The sequence below is a fragment of the Bos javanicus genome, chromosome 5, assembly GCF_032452875.1.
Source record: "Bos javanicus breed banteng chromosome 5, ARS-OSU_banteng_1.0, whole genome shotgun sequence".
Lineage (NCBI taxonomy): Eukaryota > Metazoa > Chordata > Mammalia > Artiodactyla > Bovidae > Bos > Bos javanicus.
The window spans coordinates 104,746,693-104,764,801 of NC_083872.1; the positions used below are offsets into that span (position 1 = coordinate 104,746,693).

The 18,109-nt window shown below is 47.2% G+C and overlaps 1 protein-coding gene across 1 annotated transcript in view; it reads left to right on the forward strand.

The window, feature by feature from the left end:
• VWF (von Willebrand factor) overlaps positions 1 to 18,109 on the forward strand; it is a 159,127-nt gene that overhangs the window by 115,103 nt on the left and 25,915 nt on the right. Inside the window, exons 35-40 of the mRNA XM_061418164.1 lie at positions 1,309 to 1,352; positions 1,994 to 2,171; positions 5,493 to 5,713; positions 7,604 to 7,790; positions 7,977 to 8,318; positions 12,576 to 12,775. Coding sequence (XP_061274148.1) covers positions 1,309 to 1,352; positions 1,994 to 2,171; positions 5,493 to 5,713; positions 7,604 to 7,790; positions 7,977 to 8,318; positions 12,576 to 12,775 — 1,172 coding nt within the window. The remainder of the gene's footprint in view (positions 1 to 1,308; positions 1,353 to 1,993; positions 2,172 to 5,492; positions 5,714 to 7,603; positions 7,791 to 7,976; positions 8,319 to 12,575; positions 12,776 to 18,109) is intronic.

An 18,109-nucleotide genomic window follows, 5' to 3' on the forward strand; every position in this document is an offset into this window, starting at 1 on the left:
TGCTCACTATAGATGGGGCTTCTGGACAAAGAAACGGAAGGCAGAGGCAGGGAACCCTAACATCCTCAGGTCATGGACCTCTTCTCCAGGCCCTGCACTCATGCTCAGCATGGGTGTAAAAGACTTTAGAAAAGCAACACAGATTTACCATATAGCATGGAGATTTACATTCAAGATCTTGAAATAATCTATGATGGAATGTAATCTAAAAAATATAGCAGTCCCTCTGTGGTATACTTGAAACTGGCACAGTATTGTCTATCAACTATACTTCAATAAAAAAGAAAATAAAAAGATTAAAAAAAGAAATACAGTAACATAGAATTTAACATCAAAGTACCATAGTTTAAATTGATTTAGGGTTAGAAGCTTTTTGTTTTTACCATTGCTGTTCAGTCACCAAGTCGTGTCTGACTCTGCGACCCCATGAACTGCAGCACATCAGACTTCCCTGTCCTTCACTATCTCCCGGAGTTTGCTCAAGTTCATGTCCATTGAATCGTGATGCCATCCAATTGTCTCACCCTCTGTCGTCTCCTTTTCCTCCTACTTCAGTCTTTCCCAGCATCAGGGTCTTTTCCAATGAGTCAGCTCTTTGCATCAGGTGGTCAAAGTACTGGAGCTTCAGCTTCAACATCAGTCCTTCCAATGAATATTCAGGTTGATTTCCTTTAGGATTGACTGGGTTGATCTCCTTTTTTTCCACATGCATGATATTTTTTAAACTTGTTTTTTTGTATTTTCCTAATATAATTAGGTGTGAGTCCAAACCTACTAGGAGTTATTGCCCTGTCTTGCTAGATGATAGCTCTCTTGGTAGGAATTTTGAAGATCTCTTTCAAGGTTTCAGGATCTTGTCTCATTTCCCTCTTCTTACTAGGCACTGATATATTAATATCAATACATAGAAAAGAGGACAAGAAGATATCGATTGTAGTTGTTGCCATGTTATTACTGTTGTATCACTATAATGACTAACAACCACAAAGCTTATGGAATTCTCTGGTGATCCAGTGGTTAGGACTGTACGCTCCCACTGCTGGGAGCATGGACTCGCTCTCCTGGTCAGGGAACTAAGATCCTGCAAGCCATAAGGCAAAGCCAAAAAAATAAAGCACCCCACAATGTTTGCCTGAAGAACCACAGGATGACTGCCTTCTAATCTTCCATACCCGAACCCTCACTGCTCATTTCACTCACGTTCTTTTCGGTCAATCCAGCTTCAAGGACCAGCCAGCTAGCTGAGTGAATGGCTCACAATTTCTGGGTGGTGGGTGGGGACAGAGGTCTGACTTGTGTCTGTTTCAGGGTTCGTCAGTGTTTGCGTGGATGAGGACGGGAATGAGAGGAGGGTAAGTTCCTTTCTGTTGGCTTTGAAGGAAAGATCAGGAATGTATATTTGGAGTCCTCAACCTCCTGGTTAATGTTTCCTCCTTTGGTCTGGGTCCAATAGCTTTTTTTTTTTTTTTAATTGGAGGCTTCCTTGGGGGCTCAGTAGTAAAAAATCTGTCTGCCAAGGCAGGAGACACAGGTTCGATCCTGATCTGGGCAGATCCCATATGCCGCGCAGCAACCAAGGCCGTGGGCCATAACTATTGAGCCTGTGCTCTAGAGCCCGGGAGCCGCAGCTACTGAAGCCCGCATACCCCAGAGCCTGTGCTCCACCACGGGAGACGTCACCGCAATGAGACCCACGCACGGCAACTAGACAGTGGCCCCCGCTCGCCACGACTAGAGAAAGCCCACGTAGCAGCAAGACCTAGCATGGAATAAATAATAATAAAAGCCTAAATAAGTAAATAAAAAATTGAAAAATTTTGGCTGGGGATGGGAGTGGATCCACCCGTAAATCTTACGTTCTGTCTCCTATCTCCTTGCCAATCAGGCCCAAGTTGTAGTTTCTGTGTCTCTTGAGGGCGGGAGGGTTAGTTGCCTAGTGGATGTTGAAGTGCCTCACTCCAGTCCCTGCCCGAATGTGGTTCTGTCTCTGCAGCCTGGGGACGTCTGGACCTTGCTGGATCAGTGCCACACGGTGACTTGCCTGCCAGATGGCCAGACCTTGCTGAAGAGTCACCGGGTCAACTGCGATCAGGGGCCACAGCCATCATGCCCCGACGGCCAGACCCCGCTCAGGATGGAGGAAGCCTGTGGCTGCCGCTGGGCCTGTCCCTGTGAGTCCTTTGCTTCCTCAGCCTGGGCAGCGTTCAGGGTCTGGTGCCTTTTGCTTGTCTGTGCCAAGAGGTAGACCAGAAGGCCATCTCCTGCCCCTACCACCCATGTTCCCTCACTCTCCTGTCCTTGGGACGTGTTTCCATCCCATTCCAGGGCTCCCCATCTCCTTCCTGTGCCTTTTGGAGGGCACATCCCCAGATAATGCATAACCAGAGGGAGGAATTGGTTTTCTGAGGTCAGTACTCAGCCTCTTGCTCAGTCGCTCAGTCGTGTCTGACTCTTTGTGATCCCGTGGACCGTAGCCCTCCAGGCTCCTCTGTCCATGGGATTCTCCAGGCAAGAATACTGGTTAGATGCCTGCTCCTGGGTAATAAATAAGACTTTGAACTTGAGTTAGAGCTGAAAAGCCTCCCTGATCCCAGCATGGACCGCCTGCCTTTGGGGATGGTGGGGCTGGAAGTGGATTCTCAAGTTCTTACACGATTGGTGCTTCCATGGGAGGGCCCTGTGTTCTGGCCTGACAGGTGTTTAAGGCAGCTGCTCTTTCTTGCCAGCTCTCCCGAGTTTTCCTTTGATATCAGTTGTGTATTCTATATTCTTTGCCTGCCCACTGCTTCATCCTGCCATCCTTCTGGTTTGCTTTGTTTTGTTATTTTCATTTACTTGTTTTTGCATTCAACCCCTCACACAGGCTCTCTCTTTGTCTCTCTTTAGGTGTCCTCCTTACCATATAGAAGTTTGAGCACTTTTAAAGCAACCCTGGGCCTTCATTCCTTTGTAGACCGTATACAAAATACACACAAAGTAGTTTCAGATTTGCTACCAAGGAAGTTCCCTAGCGGTTCAGTGGTTAAGATGCCATGCTTCTAATGCAGGGGATGTGGGTTTGATCCCTGGTTGGGGATCAAAATCCCACATGCCACGCAGCCAAAAAAAACCCCCACAAAAACAGAACTGCTAACCAATATCTTTATGAAAACCAAATATACTAACTAGAGTATACATTCGTGCAGGGCTTTCCGGGTAGCTCAGCTGGTAAAGGATCTGCCTGCAATGCAGGAGACCCCAGTTCGATTCCTGGGTTGGAAAGATCCCCTGGAGAAGGGATAGGCTACACCCTCCAGTATGCTTGGGCTTCCTTGGTGGCTTAGCTGGTAAAGAATCCGCCTGCAATGTAGGAGACCTTGGTTCGATCCCTGGGTTGGGAAAATCCCCTGGAGAAGGGAAAGGATACCCAATCCAGTATTCAGGCCTGGAGAATTCCATAGTCCATGAGGTCGCAAAGAGTCAGACATGACTGAGTGACTTTCACTTTGGGTACAGAGTAAATTTTTCACCAAAGTTATTTAGGTTAGTTTCCCCCTTCCCTGCTGTGTACTCACATTATTCATTACCATTCATTTGATTTTGTACCTGTTTGTGTTCCGTCTTGAATTTTCCTCTCCGCCATCCTAGCTGATTCCATCTGTTTGCCTTCTGTGTGTGAGGCATTCACGTGGTTCTCAGTGTCAGAAGTCTATAGAAAGATATGCCCAGAAGTTGCCCTGTTGGTTCAAAGAGAGCAGAGCAGATAGGAGAGGATCACAGAAGTTAAGTCATTTAGGTGGCAAAGCCACTCCCACTAACCTGCCAGCTTAACACCATTTCACTGAACCAGCTTGTTCCAGGTGGGCAAAGCCACTCCCACTAACCTGCCAGCTTAATGCCATTTCTTTATCTTGGGACTTACTACGTTCTTGTGGCAGCTGGGGCTGGACTGCTTAAGACTTGGCCACAGGGACTGCCCTGGTGGTCCAGTGGCTTAGGCTCCATATTCCCAATGCAGGGCCCTGGGTTCGATTCCTGATTGGAGAACTAGATCCCACATGCTGCAACTGAAAGATTCTACATGTGGCAACTAAGACCAGATAGATATTTTCTTTAAAAAAAAAAGACTTCATGGTACCCCCGCTGGAGTGTCTGGGAACACTTACAGCGTGGATGTCAGTGGGGTGGTAGCATTCAGGACTGTTGCTTGGATGTGACCGGCTGCCCAGAACGTGGGGAACTTTGAGTAGAAGAGCATCTGGGAGCCGATCAGCCCTGACCAATGGTGTATCATTTGCCAGGGTCTGTGCTGCCTTGGTATGTGGGTCGTTCTTACTATGGAGGTCTCCTGGGCCTGGCGGAGAGCAAGGGTGGTGTTAGTGAGTCCTTGCTAACCCCCTGGATCTGCCTCTCAGTTCTTGGTTTCCATTTCTTCACCACCATAGACATGGTCATGGTTTGTCTGGAAGGCTCGTTTCCAACTTTACTGAAGTCCGAGATTAGTTTTCAGATCATGTATGACTCTGGACCATCAGTTCAGTTAAGTCACTCAGTCATGTCCGACTCTTTGCAACCCATGGACTGTAGCATGCCAGGCTTCCCTGTCCATCACCAACTCCCAGAACTTGCTCAAACTCACATCCATCAAGTTGGTGAGGCCATCCAACCAGCTCGTCATCTGTCGCCCCCCTCTCCTCCTGCCTTCAATCTTTCCCAGGATCAGGGTCTTTTCCAGTGAGTCAGTTCTTCGAATCAGGTGGCCAAAGTGTTGGAGCTTCAGCTTCAGCATCAGTCCTTTCAATGAATATTCAGGACTGATTTCCTTTATTCATGGACTGTGGTCCATTGGGGGGATTTTTATGGAATCATCTGACATAGTTGCAAGATGATTAGTCTTCCCAAGTGGTGTTTTAATAGAAACCCTGAGAGTTTGCTAATGGTGTGGATGGACAAGTGGTAGACGAGATCGTGTTGAGACCCCACCATTTGTTTTGGCTTTAGGAATATTTCTCTTTCAGGGTCTCTTAAGGGATCATGTCAACATGGCCATGTGTACCATTAGTCACTTGGTAGCTGAAAAGACACGTGCGCCTTTAGGGGAACTTCCTTTCCAGTGAGGTCATGAGCTCATGGTTTGCTTAGCTTGTTGTGGTTTAAACGTGTCCTAACACCCCTGGAACCTCAGTTTGTTTCCTGGGCCAAGACGTGCTTATGGGGGAGAGCATTAACTTTGCACGTTTACATTTTTTGGAAGTATGGCTCTATAATTTGCCACATTTTAATGGAATCCTCATCCTTCTAAATCTTTACTAGGAACATATTTAATGGCCAAGTGTTACCTAAGGTGCTCTACCTCTCAGAATCAGTTTCCTATTCTGTAAAAAGGAAGAAATTTTCCTCTGTGGCTTCAAAAAGCCCACCCAACTCTCAGCTCTGGATATCTGCATGCGGCTGCTTCTTTGCATGGGTGCGAGTCCGCTCAAGTCATACCCATCCTTTGCTTTCTCGCCCAGGTGTGTGCACAGGCAGCTCCACTCGGCACATCGTGACCTTTGATGGACGGAATTTCAAGCTGACCGGCAACTGCTCATATGTTCTGTTTCACAACAAGGAGCAGGACTTGGAGGTGATTCTCCATAATGGATTCTGCAGCGCTGGGGCGAGGCAGGCCTGCATGAAATCTGTGGAGGTGAAGCAGAACGGCCTCTCGGTTGAGCTCCGTAGCAACATGGAGGTAAGAGGTGCTTTCCGTGGTCCTGTGGCAGGGCCCTTGGGGAAGCCACGTGGACCCGGTGGCAGCTGGTTTTAGCTGGTATTCCTGTGCGGAGACTTGACCTTCTGCCTGATTAGCAAGGTGCTATCTCTGTAGAAGGGGCTTATTGCATCTCCTTTTGGTGTGATTTCTTGTTGTTCAGGGCTCAGATTCGGAAGGAAGGGTCCATTTTTTTCCTTTTTTTTTTAAAAGAAATATTTCTTTTTTTTTTTAATTTTATTTTTTAACTTTACAATATTGTATTGGTTTTGCCATATATCAAAATGAATCTGCCACAGGCATACATGCGTTCTCCACCCCGAACCCTGCTCCCTTCTCCCTCCCCATACCATCCCTCTGGGTCGTCCCATTGCACCAGCCCCAAGCATCCGGTATCGTGCATCGAACCTGGACTGGCGGCTCGTTTCATATATGATATTATACATATTTCAATGTCATTCTCCCAAATCATCCCACCCTCTCCCTCTCCCACAGAGTCCAAAAGACCGTTCTATACATCAGTGTCTCTTTTGCTGTCTCGTATACAGGGTTTATTGTTACCATCTTTCTAAATTCCATATATATGCATTAGTATACTGTATTGGTGTTTTTCTTTCTGGCTTGCTTCACTCTGTATAATAGGCTCCAGTTTCATCCACCTCATTAGAACTGATTCAAATGTATTCTTTTTAATGGCCGAGTAATACTCCATTGTGTATATGTACCACAGCTTTCTTATCCATTCATCTGCTGATGGAAATATTTCCTTATCTGAGTTCGGCAAACTCTTAGTTGTGGCGTGTAGAATCTTTAGTTGTGGCATGTGGGATTTTAGTTCCCTGACTGGGGATCAAACCTAGGCCCCTGCATTGGGAGCATGGAGTCTTAGCCACTGGACCCCCAGGGAAGTCCCAGAAAGGGTCTGATGTCAGTAGCATTACATCGTCAATGGGGTGCCAGTTTTTTGCACTAGTAGAAGATTGGGGTTGACACCAGGCTGTTTGTCCAGCAGGCATTTTGCGCCCTGTTCCTAGGCTAGGGCCTGCCAACCTTCTGAAGGAAAATATTTAGGGCCTAGATGAAAGCCTTTGAAAATGTTTAGGGCCTAAGAAAAATGTGTGGCTCCAAAACTCAAAAGGGAAACTGCAAAACTCATCAAAATAAATGTTTGATTACCTGTTTACAAGAGGTTGTATCCTTCAGTTCTTTTGGAAATCATAAATATTTCATTACATGAAAGCAACTTAAGGGTTAGACCTTCTCTTGCAAGACTTCTTGAACACACACAGTGATTGCTGAAAAAAATAATCACAGCTCGTCATATATTAAATGAGTAGCTCATAGCCAAATGTTTAAAATTCAAAAGGATAAAAAGCTTTCCAAATTTTTTACAGCAAAAATTATAGTCATCATGGGAGGTGAGTGTATTTTAACAGGTTTGGTGTGATATGTTGTGGAGCCTCTGTAGATCTGGTGACCAAAATAAAATAAAGATTAAAGTGTTCCTATTAGATGCTCCTGGAGATAGGGCATCAATGAGTTGGCAAATGGCAACTTCCCCAGCCTGTCTTGAGGAGTCAGTCTTCCCTGTCGAGTGCAGATGGACTCAAGGTTTCCTTTAACCCCTGAGCTTTTGGGTTCCAGATGCCTGGCTGGCTGTTCAGCTTTGTAAGAGTCCACTCTCCTGCCAAGGTCTGTAGAGCCCCTTTATCTTAGAAGAGCTGCCGGCCAGTGCCCAAGTTTGTGAATAACAGTGGAGTTGAGTGGGATGAATGTGTAGGGACTGTCATGAACTGTGGAAAGAGACTACAAGTGAAATCCTAGGATCCTTCGTTGCCATGACTACTGATGGGGCTTTTCTCCTTTGGGCAGGTGATGGTGAATGGGAGACTGGTCTCTGTCCCTTACCTGGGTGGGGACATGGAGGTCAGAGTCTATGGTACCATCATGTTCGAGGTCAGATTCATGGGCCACATCCTCTCCTTCACCCCACAAAACAATGAGTTCCAGCTGCAGCTGAGGCCCAAGATCTTTGCCTCAAAGACGTATGGTCTCTGTGGTAAGACTGTTGTCTGCTTCTTCCCTGAGATGTACGCCCTCCTTGGTCTAATCTCAGGGCCCCTGGCTACTGCCATTTCTGGGTCTGGTAGTGGGCTCAGATGCTGGCAGGGGTGGAGAATGACCAAGCCTCCAGCATCGGGAGCTGGCTTTGGGCTCTCAACCATGTCTCTCCTGGTTTCTGTAGGGTTCTGTGATGAGAACGGGGCCAATGACTTCATGCTGAGGGATGGCACGGTCACTGAGGACTGGAAGACACTGGTCCGGGAGTGGACGGTGCAGCAGCCGGGGCAGACATGCCCGCTGGGCCCCGAGGAGCCGTGCCCCATCTCCCAGGGCTCCCGCTGCCAGGTCCTCCTCTCTGAGCTATTTGCTGAGTGCCACAAGGTCCTTGCTCCAGCCACATTTCATGCCATGTGCCAGCAGGACAGTTGCCAGCAGGAGCAAGTGTGTGAAGCCATTGCCTCTTATGCCCACCTCTGCCGGACCAAGGGGGTGTGTGTCGACTGGAGGACTCCTGATTTCTGTGGTGAGTCTTCATTGCTGCTAAGTTGCTTCAGTCATGTCCGACTCTGTGCGACCCCATAGACGGCCTCCTACCAGGCTCCTCTGTCCCTGGAATTCTCCAGGCAAGAACACTGGAGTGGGTTGCCATTTGCTTCTCCAATGCATGAAAGTGAAAAGTGAAAGTGAAGTCGCTCAGTCGTGTCCGACTCTTAGTGACCCCATGGACTGCAGTCTACCAGGCTCCTCCATCCATGGGATTTTCCAGGCAAGAGTACTGGAGTAGGGTGCCATTGCCTTCTCCGGGTGAGTCTCCACAGGCTCCCCCAAATGCTGTGAAGAATGACGAATGAGAAGCCTGCTCAACCTCCCTGAAACCTCATATTTTTAAAATCTGGGCCATGGAGATCAAAATCTCCGCCTTTCCTGTTCCCTAGGATTCCATTCAGGGTCAAGTAAGATGGTGGACATACAGGTAATTTGAACACAGGATTTCTATGTAACGAGTTTCTAGGTAAATGAAAGCATGGTCCTTTCTATCAGTATTTCTGCAGTTCCTGCGCATGTGACTTTATCAGACACATTGGATGGCATCACCAACTCAATGGACATGAGTTTCAGCAAACTCCGGGAGAGAGTGAAGGACAGGGAAGCCTGGCATGTTGCAGTCCATGGGATCACAAAGAGTCGGACACAACTTAGCGACTAAACAACAATAAGACACATCAAGGCCCCAGCAAAGTACAGAATAAGCAGTCACCTTGAACTTGGACTGGCACCAGGGTGTAGCAAAGGCTCCCAGAGCAAGCCACGCCTGAGCAGGATTTAGAAGTGTGAGTGGAATTGTACCATTCGAATACCAAGAAGCTTCTTCATTAGAGATACCATAGGCTTGCTAGTGTAGACACCTCCCTGCTGAGGACCTGCCCCGGCTGATCCAGGGTATTCGAAGGGGAGACGGAGTCGGCGACTATTTACATATTTATCAAAGATATAAAGAGTAATAGAATGAGGATAGCTCAGTAGGAAAATTCAGTGGAGAAAAGAAGCTGAGTAGCTTGGTTTACACGGGAGACCAATAAAACTTCAAGACAAGAAGTTTGCACCACTTACGTAGGCCGCAGGTGTCCTTCCGTTCTCCCGAAGGAGAGGAGACGTGGAGGCCTCCCCGGTCGGATCTTAGAAGCCCAGGCATAATTAGTAAGCATCCGCGCTCCAGATGGAGACTCAGCTGGAAGTTAAAGGGAAGAATGACATGGGGAGACCAAGCGTTGGTGAGCAAGGCCTGTAGCTTTATTTTTAACAGGGGTTTATATACTCCAAGTTACACATAGAGGATAATAGGGGATGCAAAGTCAGCAGTCTTTGACCCTTATCAAAAACCAGGGTTTCTTTCCTGCAAATTTATCGTATACAAATGGTTTAGGTAATTTACATCATCTTCTGGCCAGAAGGCCTATTAACATTTTATGACTCTTGACAAGGACTTATCAACAAAGACTTATTTTCTCTAAGAGTAATTATTTTAAGGTTTGGCGCCATCTTCCGAAGATAAAATTGCATTCCTATAGGGTGGATGTGTAATGGGTTTACAACAAAGGAAAGAATTTATTACCTTAAGGGTCTAAAGTTACTAACACCAAGGCCACTACTTATTTTTTCTACATACCAACTATTAATTAATACATATTCAAGGATACAATTCAGGGGATGTGAAAACTTGGCAACAAGCATTGGCTCATCAATGAAATCCTTTACTAGTTTATTCTGATAGTTTCTAACTCTCTGAGAGGCTCTAAGCTATTTGAATATCTTAAGCTTCCCGTGCCTCTCGAGGCTGGGAGACTGTAAACAATAGCTGTAGGAGTCCGGGTAAACTTGTCAGGCGAGTTAGAGAGCCATCTGAGGGGTTTGGATTTAAACACTCCTAATTGCCCAGGAACTTTATTAATTGGAGCTGTAGGTTAACTCTTTTGACAGAGAGAGTGAGATGGTGGTAAGGGACAGCCCCCAGTAAAGTCAGAGGTGAGAGCACAAAGCAATAAAGTAGGCAGACTCTGGTTTTTTGGGGGGTAGATGCTCGAGAATATCCGGGGGGACTCCTGAGGCTCGGTCCTGCCTTTGCGTATGCTGAGCCTCCTTCCTCATGACCTTCGTCACGAGTGGAATGCCTCCCCGGCTCCCGGCACCTCCCCACGGTCAGCTTCCTTACCTGGACTTGGCACATGTTTATTATTTTTTTTTTTTTGAGGGAAATGAATGTGTGCAAGCATCTCGGAGTCTCCGAGTTTATGATTATTATGCTGTCTCAGCTTTAACTGGGGCTGGAGGACTTGGGCATCCTAGCCCCAGCTCATCTGGGTGATCAGCTATTTCCTTAGTCTTTCTGGACCTCAGCTTCTGCATCTTGAAATGATAGTTGGACTAGATGACTAGATAACTTGACATGGTTTGGTGTCATTTGTGTGTTGGGGGGGGGGGCTGGCGCCGAAGAGCTCCTACACCAAGTCCTCTGTGTCTTAGCACAGAAGGAATTCACCGAGAGGCACAGTGATAGATAAGAAGTGATTTATTAGAACAGGACACATGTGAGGTTTTACAAGCAAGTGGGCAAGGGGGTGCCCCACCCCCAAGAACTTACTGGGCTCCAGTTTTATAATCAAAGGAGAAGAGGGGAGGTGGTGGGTGGGGGGAAGACCTTCCCTGTCTTCTTGAGTAGATGTCATGCTTCTATCATCAGCTCCCCCTCCAGGTTGAGCAGGGTTTACTTGTCCCTACCTGGTCAAGCTGGGTCCACAGATTGTTTTTTATGTGTGCAGAGAGCATGTCCTAGGGATCATAAACTTACTGAGCTCACTGGGCAGGATGTGGGGCTCATGCCACCACTGTTTTATTATTTGGGGACATGTCTCATGTTTCTGTCTCATGGTTTTGTTGCTAAGCAAGCCTGCTTGGTTTTGTGGTTAAGCAAACCTGCTTTCTGAGTCACCATTAACTTACAGGGGTCTCTGATATTTTCCCCACTTACAGTCCTCTAGTGGGATTAACTGTTTCATCACCTACTTTGTTCCTTTACACTGTCCCTTTCAAACCCCTAGGTGTGTTGGGGCTCTGGTTTTATGAGTCCCTCTGGCTGTTACTGCCTCCTTTCAACCTGCCTGCCGATCAAGGGAAAAATGTTACTTTCTGAGTTACTGATTGCACCTTCTCTATTTATTAATTGTTGTACCTCCTGGCAATTTGTTGTGCATTTGGGCTTCCCAGTGGTTCTAGTGGTAAAGAGACTGCCTGCCAATGCAGGAGATGCAAGAGATGCGGGTTGGATCCCTGGGTGGGGAAGATCCCCTGGAGGAGAGCATGGCAACCCACTCCAGGATTCTTACCTGGAGAATCCTATGGACAGAGGAGCCTGGCGGGCTACAGTCCACGGGGTCGCAAAGAATCGGACACAACGGAAACAACTTAGCACGAATGCGTGAGGAAAGGCTTTGTTGGTCTAAATCCTTGGAATCTTCTCTACCACATGCCTTGGCACCGTGAAAATGTGAGGAAGGGGTTGGCTAGGACCAGAGTGGGAGAAGTGGGTCACTTTGTAGCTTCTCTCCCAGGACATCCCTCTGTAGCTGTGGGTTCCTTTTTTTTTTTAAGTTGAAGAGAATTTTTAAAGTGTTATATATACCCATATTCAAAAAAGAACAACAGAATTTCCTAAGGATCCCAGGTTCACATCATCAGGTGGGGTTAAATTTGGCTGCAAGCAAGGAAGAAGTAAAATTCTCTGTCATACAGCAGACCAGAGGCGGGCGGCTTCAGCTCTTTCCAGATCTCAAAGTGGGTTCTAGTTCTCTGCTCTGTCCTCGCGTGGGTTCGCTTCTTTTCTTGTGCTGTAAGATGGAGCTTTGGCCATCACACCCAGGTTCCAAGCAGCAGGATGAAGGGAAGGAAGGAGAAGGGCCAGAGGCACAGCTGTCTTTCAAAAAAAGATTCCTAGAAGCTGCCTAAGAGTCTACACTTGCTCTAATAGTTCATTGGTCAGAATGTAGTCATGTGACTACACTTAGTTGCAAGGGATGCTGGGAAATGTAGTCTTTTTTTCTGGGTGGTCGTGTGCTCAGCTTGAAAGTCTTATTTCTATGGAAGATGGAGAGAGTGAAAATTGGTGGAAACTGGCTAGTTTCCATCCCAGCAAACTTGTTGGATGATCCAGCCGCCTTGAATCAGTGGTATCTGCTTCCCTCTGGTTGCTGTGGCCCCTGAGAATCATCTCCTTCTCTCTCTGCAGCTGTGTCCTGCCCGCCCTCCCTGCTCTACAACCACTGTGAGAGTGGCTGCCCCCGGCAGTGTGAGGGCAACTCGAGCTCCTGCGGGGACCATCCCTTGGAAGGCTGCTTCTGCCCTCCGCACCAAGTGATGCTGGAAGGCAGCTGTGTCCCTGAGGAGGCCTGTACCCAGTGCGTCGGTGACGATGGCATCCGGCACCAGGTAGGAGCCCCCCCTCCCCAAGGGGGCTGCTTCTCACTGGCTCAGTGGTGGAAGCATTGACCCGTGATTGGCCCCTTCCAACCTTGGCAGCAGGGCTCGGCTATTCCAGGCATCCCTGAGGGATAGGGAAGCAGCATGGCATAAAGACTTGGAGTCGGACGCACCTTGGTTCAAATTCCAGTCTATTGTGGGTTAGCTGTGTGGTTAAACACCAGAGTGTAACAACCCATTATTACTACTAGTACTATTTTTTAAAAAACATTTTTTGATGTCTTTATTCAATTTGTTGCATTACTGTTTCTGTTTTTTGGTCACAAGACGTGTGGGGGTCTTAGTTTCTTGACAGGAGTCAAACCTGCACTCCTTGCGTTGGAAGGCAAAGTTCTTACCATTGGACCACCAGGGAAGTTCCCATTAGCAGTATTTTTATGATTATATTCACATAAGTAGAATGCAGGGAAAAGAATGGCATGGGAAAAGAATACTTTATATAGTGATGTCTACCATTATTAGGGGGTTCCCTGATGGCTCAGACAGTAAAGAATCTGCCTCCACTGCAGGACACCCAGGTTCAATCCCTGGGTTGGTAAGATCCCCCGGAGAAGGGAATGGTTCTCCACTCCAGTATTCTTGCCTGGAGAATTCCATGGTCAGAGGAGCCTGGTGGGCTACAGTCCATGGGGTCACAAAGAGTTGGACACGACTGAGTGACTTAACACTTTTTCACTTTTCACCATTTTTAAGATATATTAGGTGCCTTGCATTGTACTAAGCACTCTGTATTTATGTTTGAACATTCCAAGATGTGTTTTGCAGGCAGGGTATTGACAGTCATTGTCAGTAAGAGGGGATGAAAATACACTAACTAAGCAAGTTAGACGGTTTCTTTATTGCTGGATTCTTTATAGCTTTTGATGTGCTGATGTCCATTGCCAGGTTTTGCTTCTCAGACTTATTAGACCATGAAATTGTACTGGGTTAGCCAAAAAGTTCGTTCCTGTTCTTCCATAAGGTGTTATGAAAAAACCCTAATGAACTTTCTGGCTAATCCAATGTGTGTGGTGGAGTGTATGTGTGTGTATGTAGCATCCCCTTGGACTAGGGTATGTGTGTGTGTGTATAGTATCTCCTTGGACTAGAGAGAGAGAGTGTGTGTGTGTGTGTTTGTGTACAGCATCCCCTTGGACTAGGGTCCCACAGAAGACACTTCGCTATCTTACATCATCTTATAAATACTTATGAAACCTCTTTGAGAAAATGAAAGAACTTGAGTGAACTTGGTCCCCTGCCCACGGATGCAGTTTGTAGGTGATGGGTTGGGAGCTGGAGTCAATATCTGAGGCTCTGCCTGACTCCCTAGAGCTTGCTCTTTCTGATATATGAAGTTACCCTTCGGCTAGGTCTCCTTTAAGCTGAGTTGCTTGGAAGTCATTGAGTCATCAAGTCATCAATTCCTTTAGCCCTTTAGGAGTCATTATTTTGAAAGGTGATTTATTTACCAAACTCTATTTATTTACCAACACCTTGGCCTCGGATTGGGGGCAGGAGGAGAAGGGGACGACAGAGGATGAGATGGCTGGATGGCATCACTGACTCAATGGACAAGAGTTTGGGTGAACTCCGGGAGTTGGTGATGGACAGGGAGGCCTGGTGTGCTGCACTTCATGGGGTGGCAAAGAGTTGGACACGACTGAGCAACTGAACTGAACTGAACTGGCCTCGGATGGCAGTCACTTCTCTCCAGAGTTGCCCACGTGTATATTGTAGTCCCTGGGGCAGTGTGTGTCTGTGGGCATGGGTATGGTCCTGCCCTTCATTCTGGCAGTGATACCACAGAGAGTGCTAGAGGGGAGCTTGTTTGGCTTCTAGAGAAGGAGGATGTGTTCTATCACCGTGGGCCACACTCAAGGCCTAACATCTCTATCATCACCGGGGAAGACCTTCATCACTAAGGGAACCTGGTTGATGATTTAACTGTATTTAGTCACAGCAGCAGCAGCAGGAGAATGTATGTGAAGCTAGCTAACCAACTGGAGAATGACGAGAATAGTATATCCATGACTACATGCTTCTGTCCCTGACATTGTAAGCCAGGATATGGACTGTTTCACTTGGTTCTCCCCCCAGACTCCATAGGGTAATTATTACACATCTCATTGAATGGATGACGGAACTGTGGCTCAGATGGCAAGCGGTGATTTAGAAAGACCCCGTTCACTACACCAGGTCAACCCTTAGTGTCCTACGTTTGCCACAGATCTCACTGGAACTGTGAGCTACACTCTGAGCTGACCGGGTGTCCATATAAGCGTGTGTCCATTAGGCTAGTACTTGGATGGTTCCAGTGGCTCTGTTTTGTTGTTGGGTTTTATCCTAGTTGAACCCGTTTTGTTTTCACAGTGTAGTCGATAAACCAAGAGGGAAGCCCAGCCACTCTCTACTGCCATATTCCAACTTGCTAAATTAAGTGACTGTCTGTACCATAAGTGAAAGTGTTCCTTGCTCAGTCATGTCTGACTCTTTGTGATCCCATGGATGGTAGCCACCAGGCTCCTCTGTCCATGGAGTTCTCCAGGCAATACTGGAGTGGGTTGTCATTCTCTTCTCCAGGGGATCCTCCCGGATATTCCCCCAAAGAGTTGACAAAACCTGACTTGCACGGTCCTAGGCTCCTACTGGGCACAGATGACATGTACCACTGCCCTGGTGGCTCAGACGGTAAAGCATCTACCCGAAATGTGGGAGACCTGGGTTCAATCCCTGGGTCAGGAAGATCCCCTGGAGAAGAAAATGGCAACCCACTCCAGTACTCTTGCCTGGAAAATCCCATAGATGGAAGAGCCTGGTGGGCTACAGTCCATGGGGTTTCAAAGAGTCGGACACGACTGAGCAACTTCACTTTGCTGTTGGTGGCAGGTATTCTCAGAGGGAGGCAGAAATGGTCTCTACTTCCTTCCTTGGCATCCTGGGATTGGAAGGAATGTCAAGTTTGTTTTTCTGGTTCCATGAGTCAGATGTCTGTAGGATCCTGAAAGCAGGAGGCTTTTGAATTTTATCTTGGGGTCCTCAGCTCCTTCCCAACTCCTTCTCTCTGACCCCATTTCCCCTTTTCACTGCTCCCGACCTTTCAGTCCAACACACTGGAATGTGTATCCAAGTCATATGAAGCCGGCGTTCAAACAGTGTGGTACTTTGATGTAGAAACGGTCTTAAAAATATATTTTAAAACCAAGCAACATAAAATCAGTTAATAAAACACTATGAAGGGAACACAGCCAGTGTTAGTTATTTCAGAAAATATAGTTTAAACGGATAAAAAAAATTATCCAGCCACCTGCAATGTCATTACTCTCATAGCAGAGAAAGAATAAAAATCTAATATGAAGAACATTCCCATTAAATGAATTTTCTTTAAACTGAAAACTAAAGCCTCGAAAACTTTTCTTTGGGGAAATAATTCAGGGTAGAAATCCCTCGTGCTAATGTCAGAAGGGCAAAATATTTACCAGTTTCCATAGTTCTTGTTTATGTTACAAATGCACTCTGCCTTTATAGCGGGCTCCGGAGGAATCCCGTGGACAGAGGAGCCTGGAGAGCTATCGTCCATGGAGTCGCAAAGAGTCGGACATGACTAAGCACAGACACACACACACACACACACACACACACTGGAGGAATCCAGAGCCCCCGTGCATGGGTTGTCCTCCCGTCAGTTTTGCGGTTCTCCCCACCCCACTGTGCTGGGCAAGCACTGCTCTGGCCCCTCTAGGACTGCCTCCATTACCTTGTCGGTCCACCCTGAGCCCGGTTCCCTTCCTGATCTCTGATGTCAGTTTATTCGCATCTTCCTCAAATCCTGGCTGGGGTGGACGGTGCTTGTGACTTGCTGAGTCCCTGGGTTCTGAAGACTTCTGTTTCCCCTTGCTGTACTCTCTGCAGGCTGTCCTTCTGTAATCTTTATTTAATCTTTAACGCCAGCCATCTGGCTTACCTGTTCTGTCCAGGTAACAGTACTGTACCAGCTCTGGAACCTGGGGACTGAGACAGGGCTGCCGTGTTAGGAGCCATCAGGAGTCGGCTAGTCCTGATGCAGGAGTGCCCTCTGCCGGTCAGTTGGCTGCATAACCCTCCAGGTGTGTGGCCTCAGGGCCTTTCGAAGCTCAGCCTTGGAGGCCTAAAAGGGCTTTTTCAGGAGCCATAGGTTCTTTGGCCTGAAGAGCTTCCCAGGACAATGGAAATCCCTGGAAAAGGAGGTTAACACCTGATTTTGGTCATCTATTGTGATCTTTCCCAGGAGAGTTGGAAAGTTGTGTTACTCATTCTTAAATTTAAGATGTCTGGAGTTCATTTTTAAAAAGAGAGAGAAAACTAATAAATAAATATATATCTCCCTTCTTTTATTTTTAATTAATTTTTATTGGAGTATAGTTGCTTCTTTTGTGGGCTTCCCTGGTGGCTCAAATGGTAGAGAATCTACCTGGATGGTGGGAGACCTGGGTTCAATCCCTGGGATGGGAAGATCTCTTGGAGAAGGACATGGCAAGCCTCTCCAGTATTCTTGCCTGGAGAATCCCCATGGACAGAGGAGCCTGGCAGACTATAGTCCATGGGGTCGCAAAGAGTCGGACACGACTGAGCTGCTAAGCGCAGCACAGCACAGTTTCTACTATACAGCAAAGCGAATCAGCTATACATATACATATAAAATCCCCTCTTTTTTGGATTTCCTTCCCATTTAGGTCACCACAGAGCACTGAGTAGAGTTCCCTGTGCTATATAGTAGGTTCTCACTGGATATTTATTTTATTCATAGTAGTGTATATAGGTCAATCCCAGTCTCCCAATTCATCCCACCCCTTTACCCCTTTGGTGTCCATACATTTCTTCTCTGCGTCTGTGTCTGCATCTCTGTTTTGCAAATAAGATCATCTCTCTATATAATCTCCTTTCTTATCTCATCACTTTTGTTACATAAATGTCTAAATACCCCTCAGTTTATGGTTTTCTTGGCATCACTATCAGTGTAAAAGAACAGGAAGCGCCTGGACAGAGAGATGCCCTGGGAGACGTGAGTCGCCCCCTCTCTTCTCCACTCTGCCTAGCCTCCCGTGTCCTGTGTCCTGGGCCTCTGAGGTCAGCGCCCTCTGCCCCTCCCGGGTCTTCACAGCCCCTGGGAGGAGCTGGAACTGTGGCTGCTGCACCTTCTTTTCTGCCTCCTGGTCCTCGTCCTGCCTTCTGCGCCTGCTTGCGGCACCAGGCTGGTCCCTGCTGAGCTTTGAGGCGGGACCTGCTCACAAAGCCTCAGGGCTGCTCCTTGTCCTCCAAGTTCAGCAC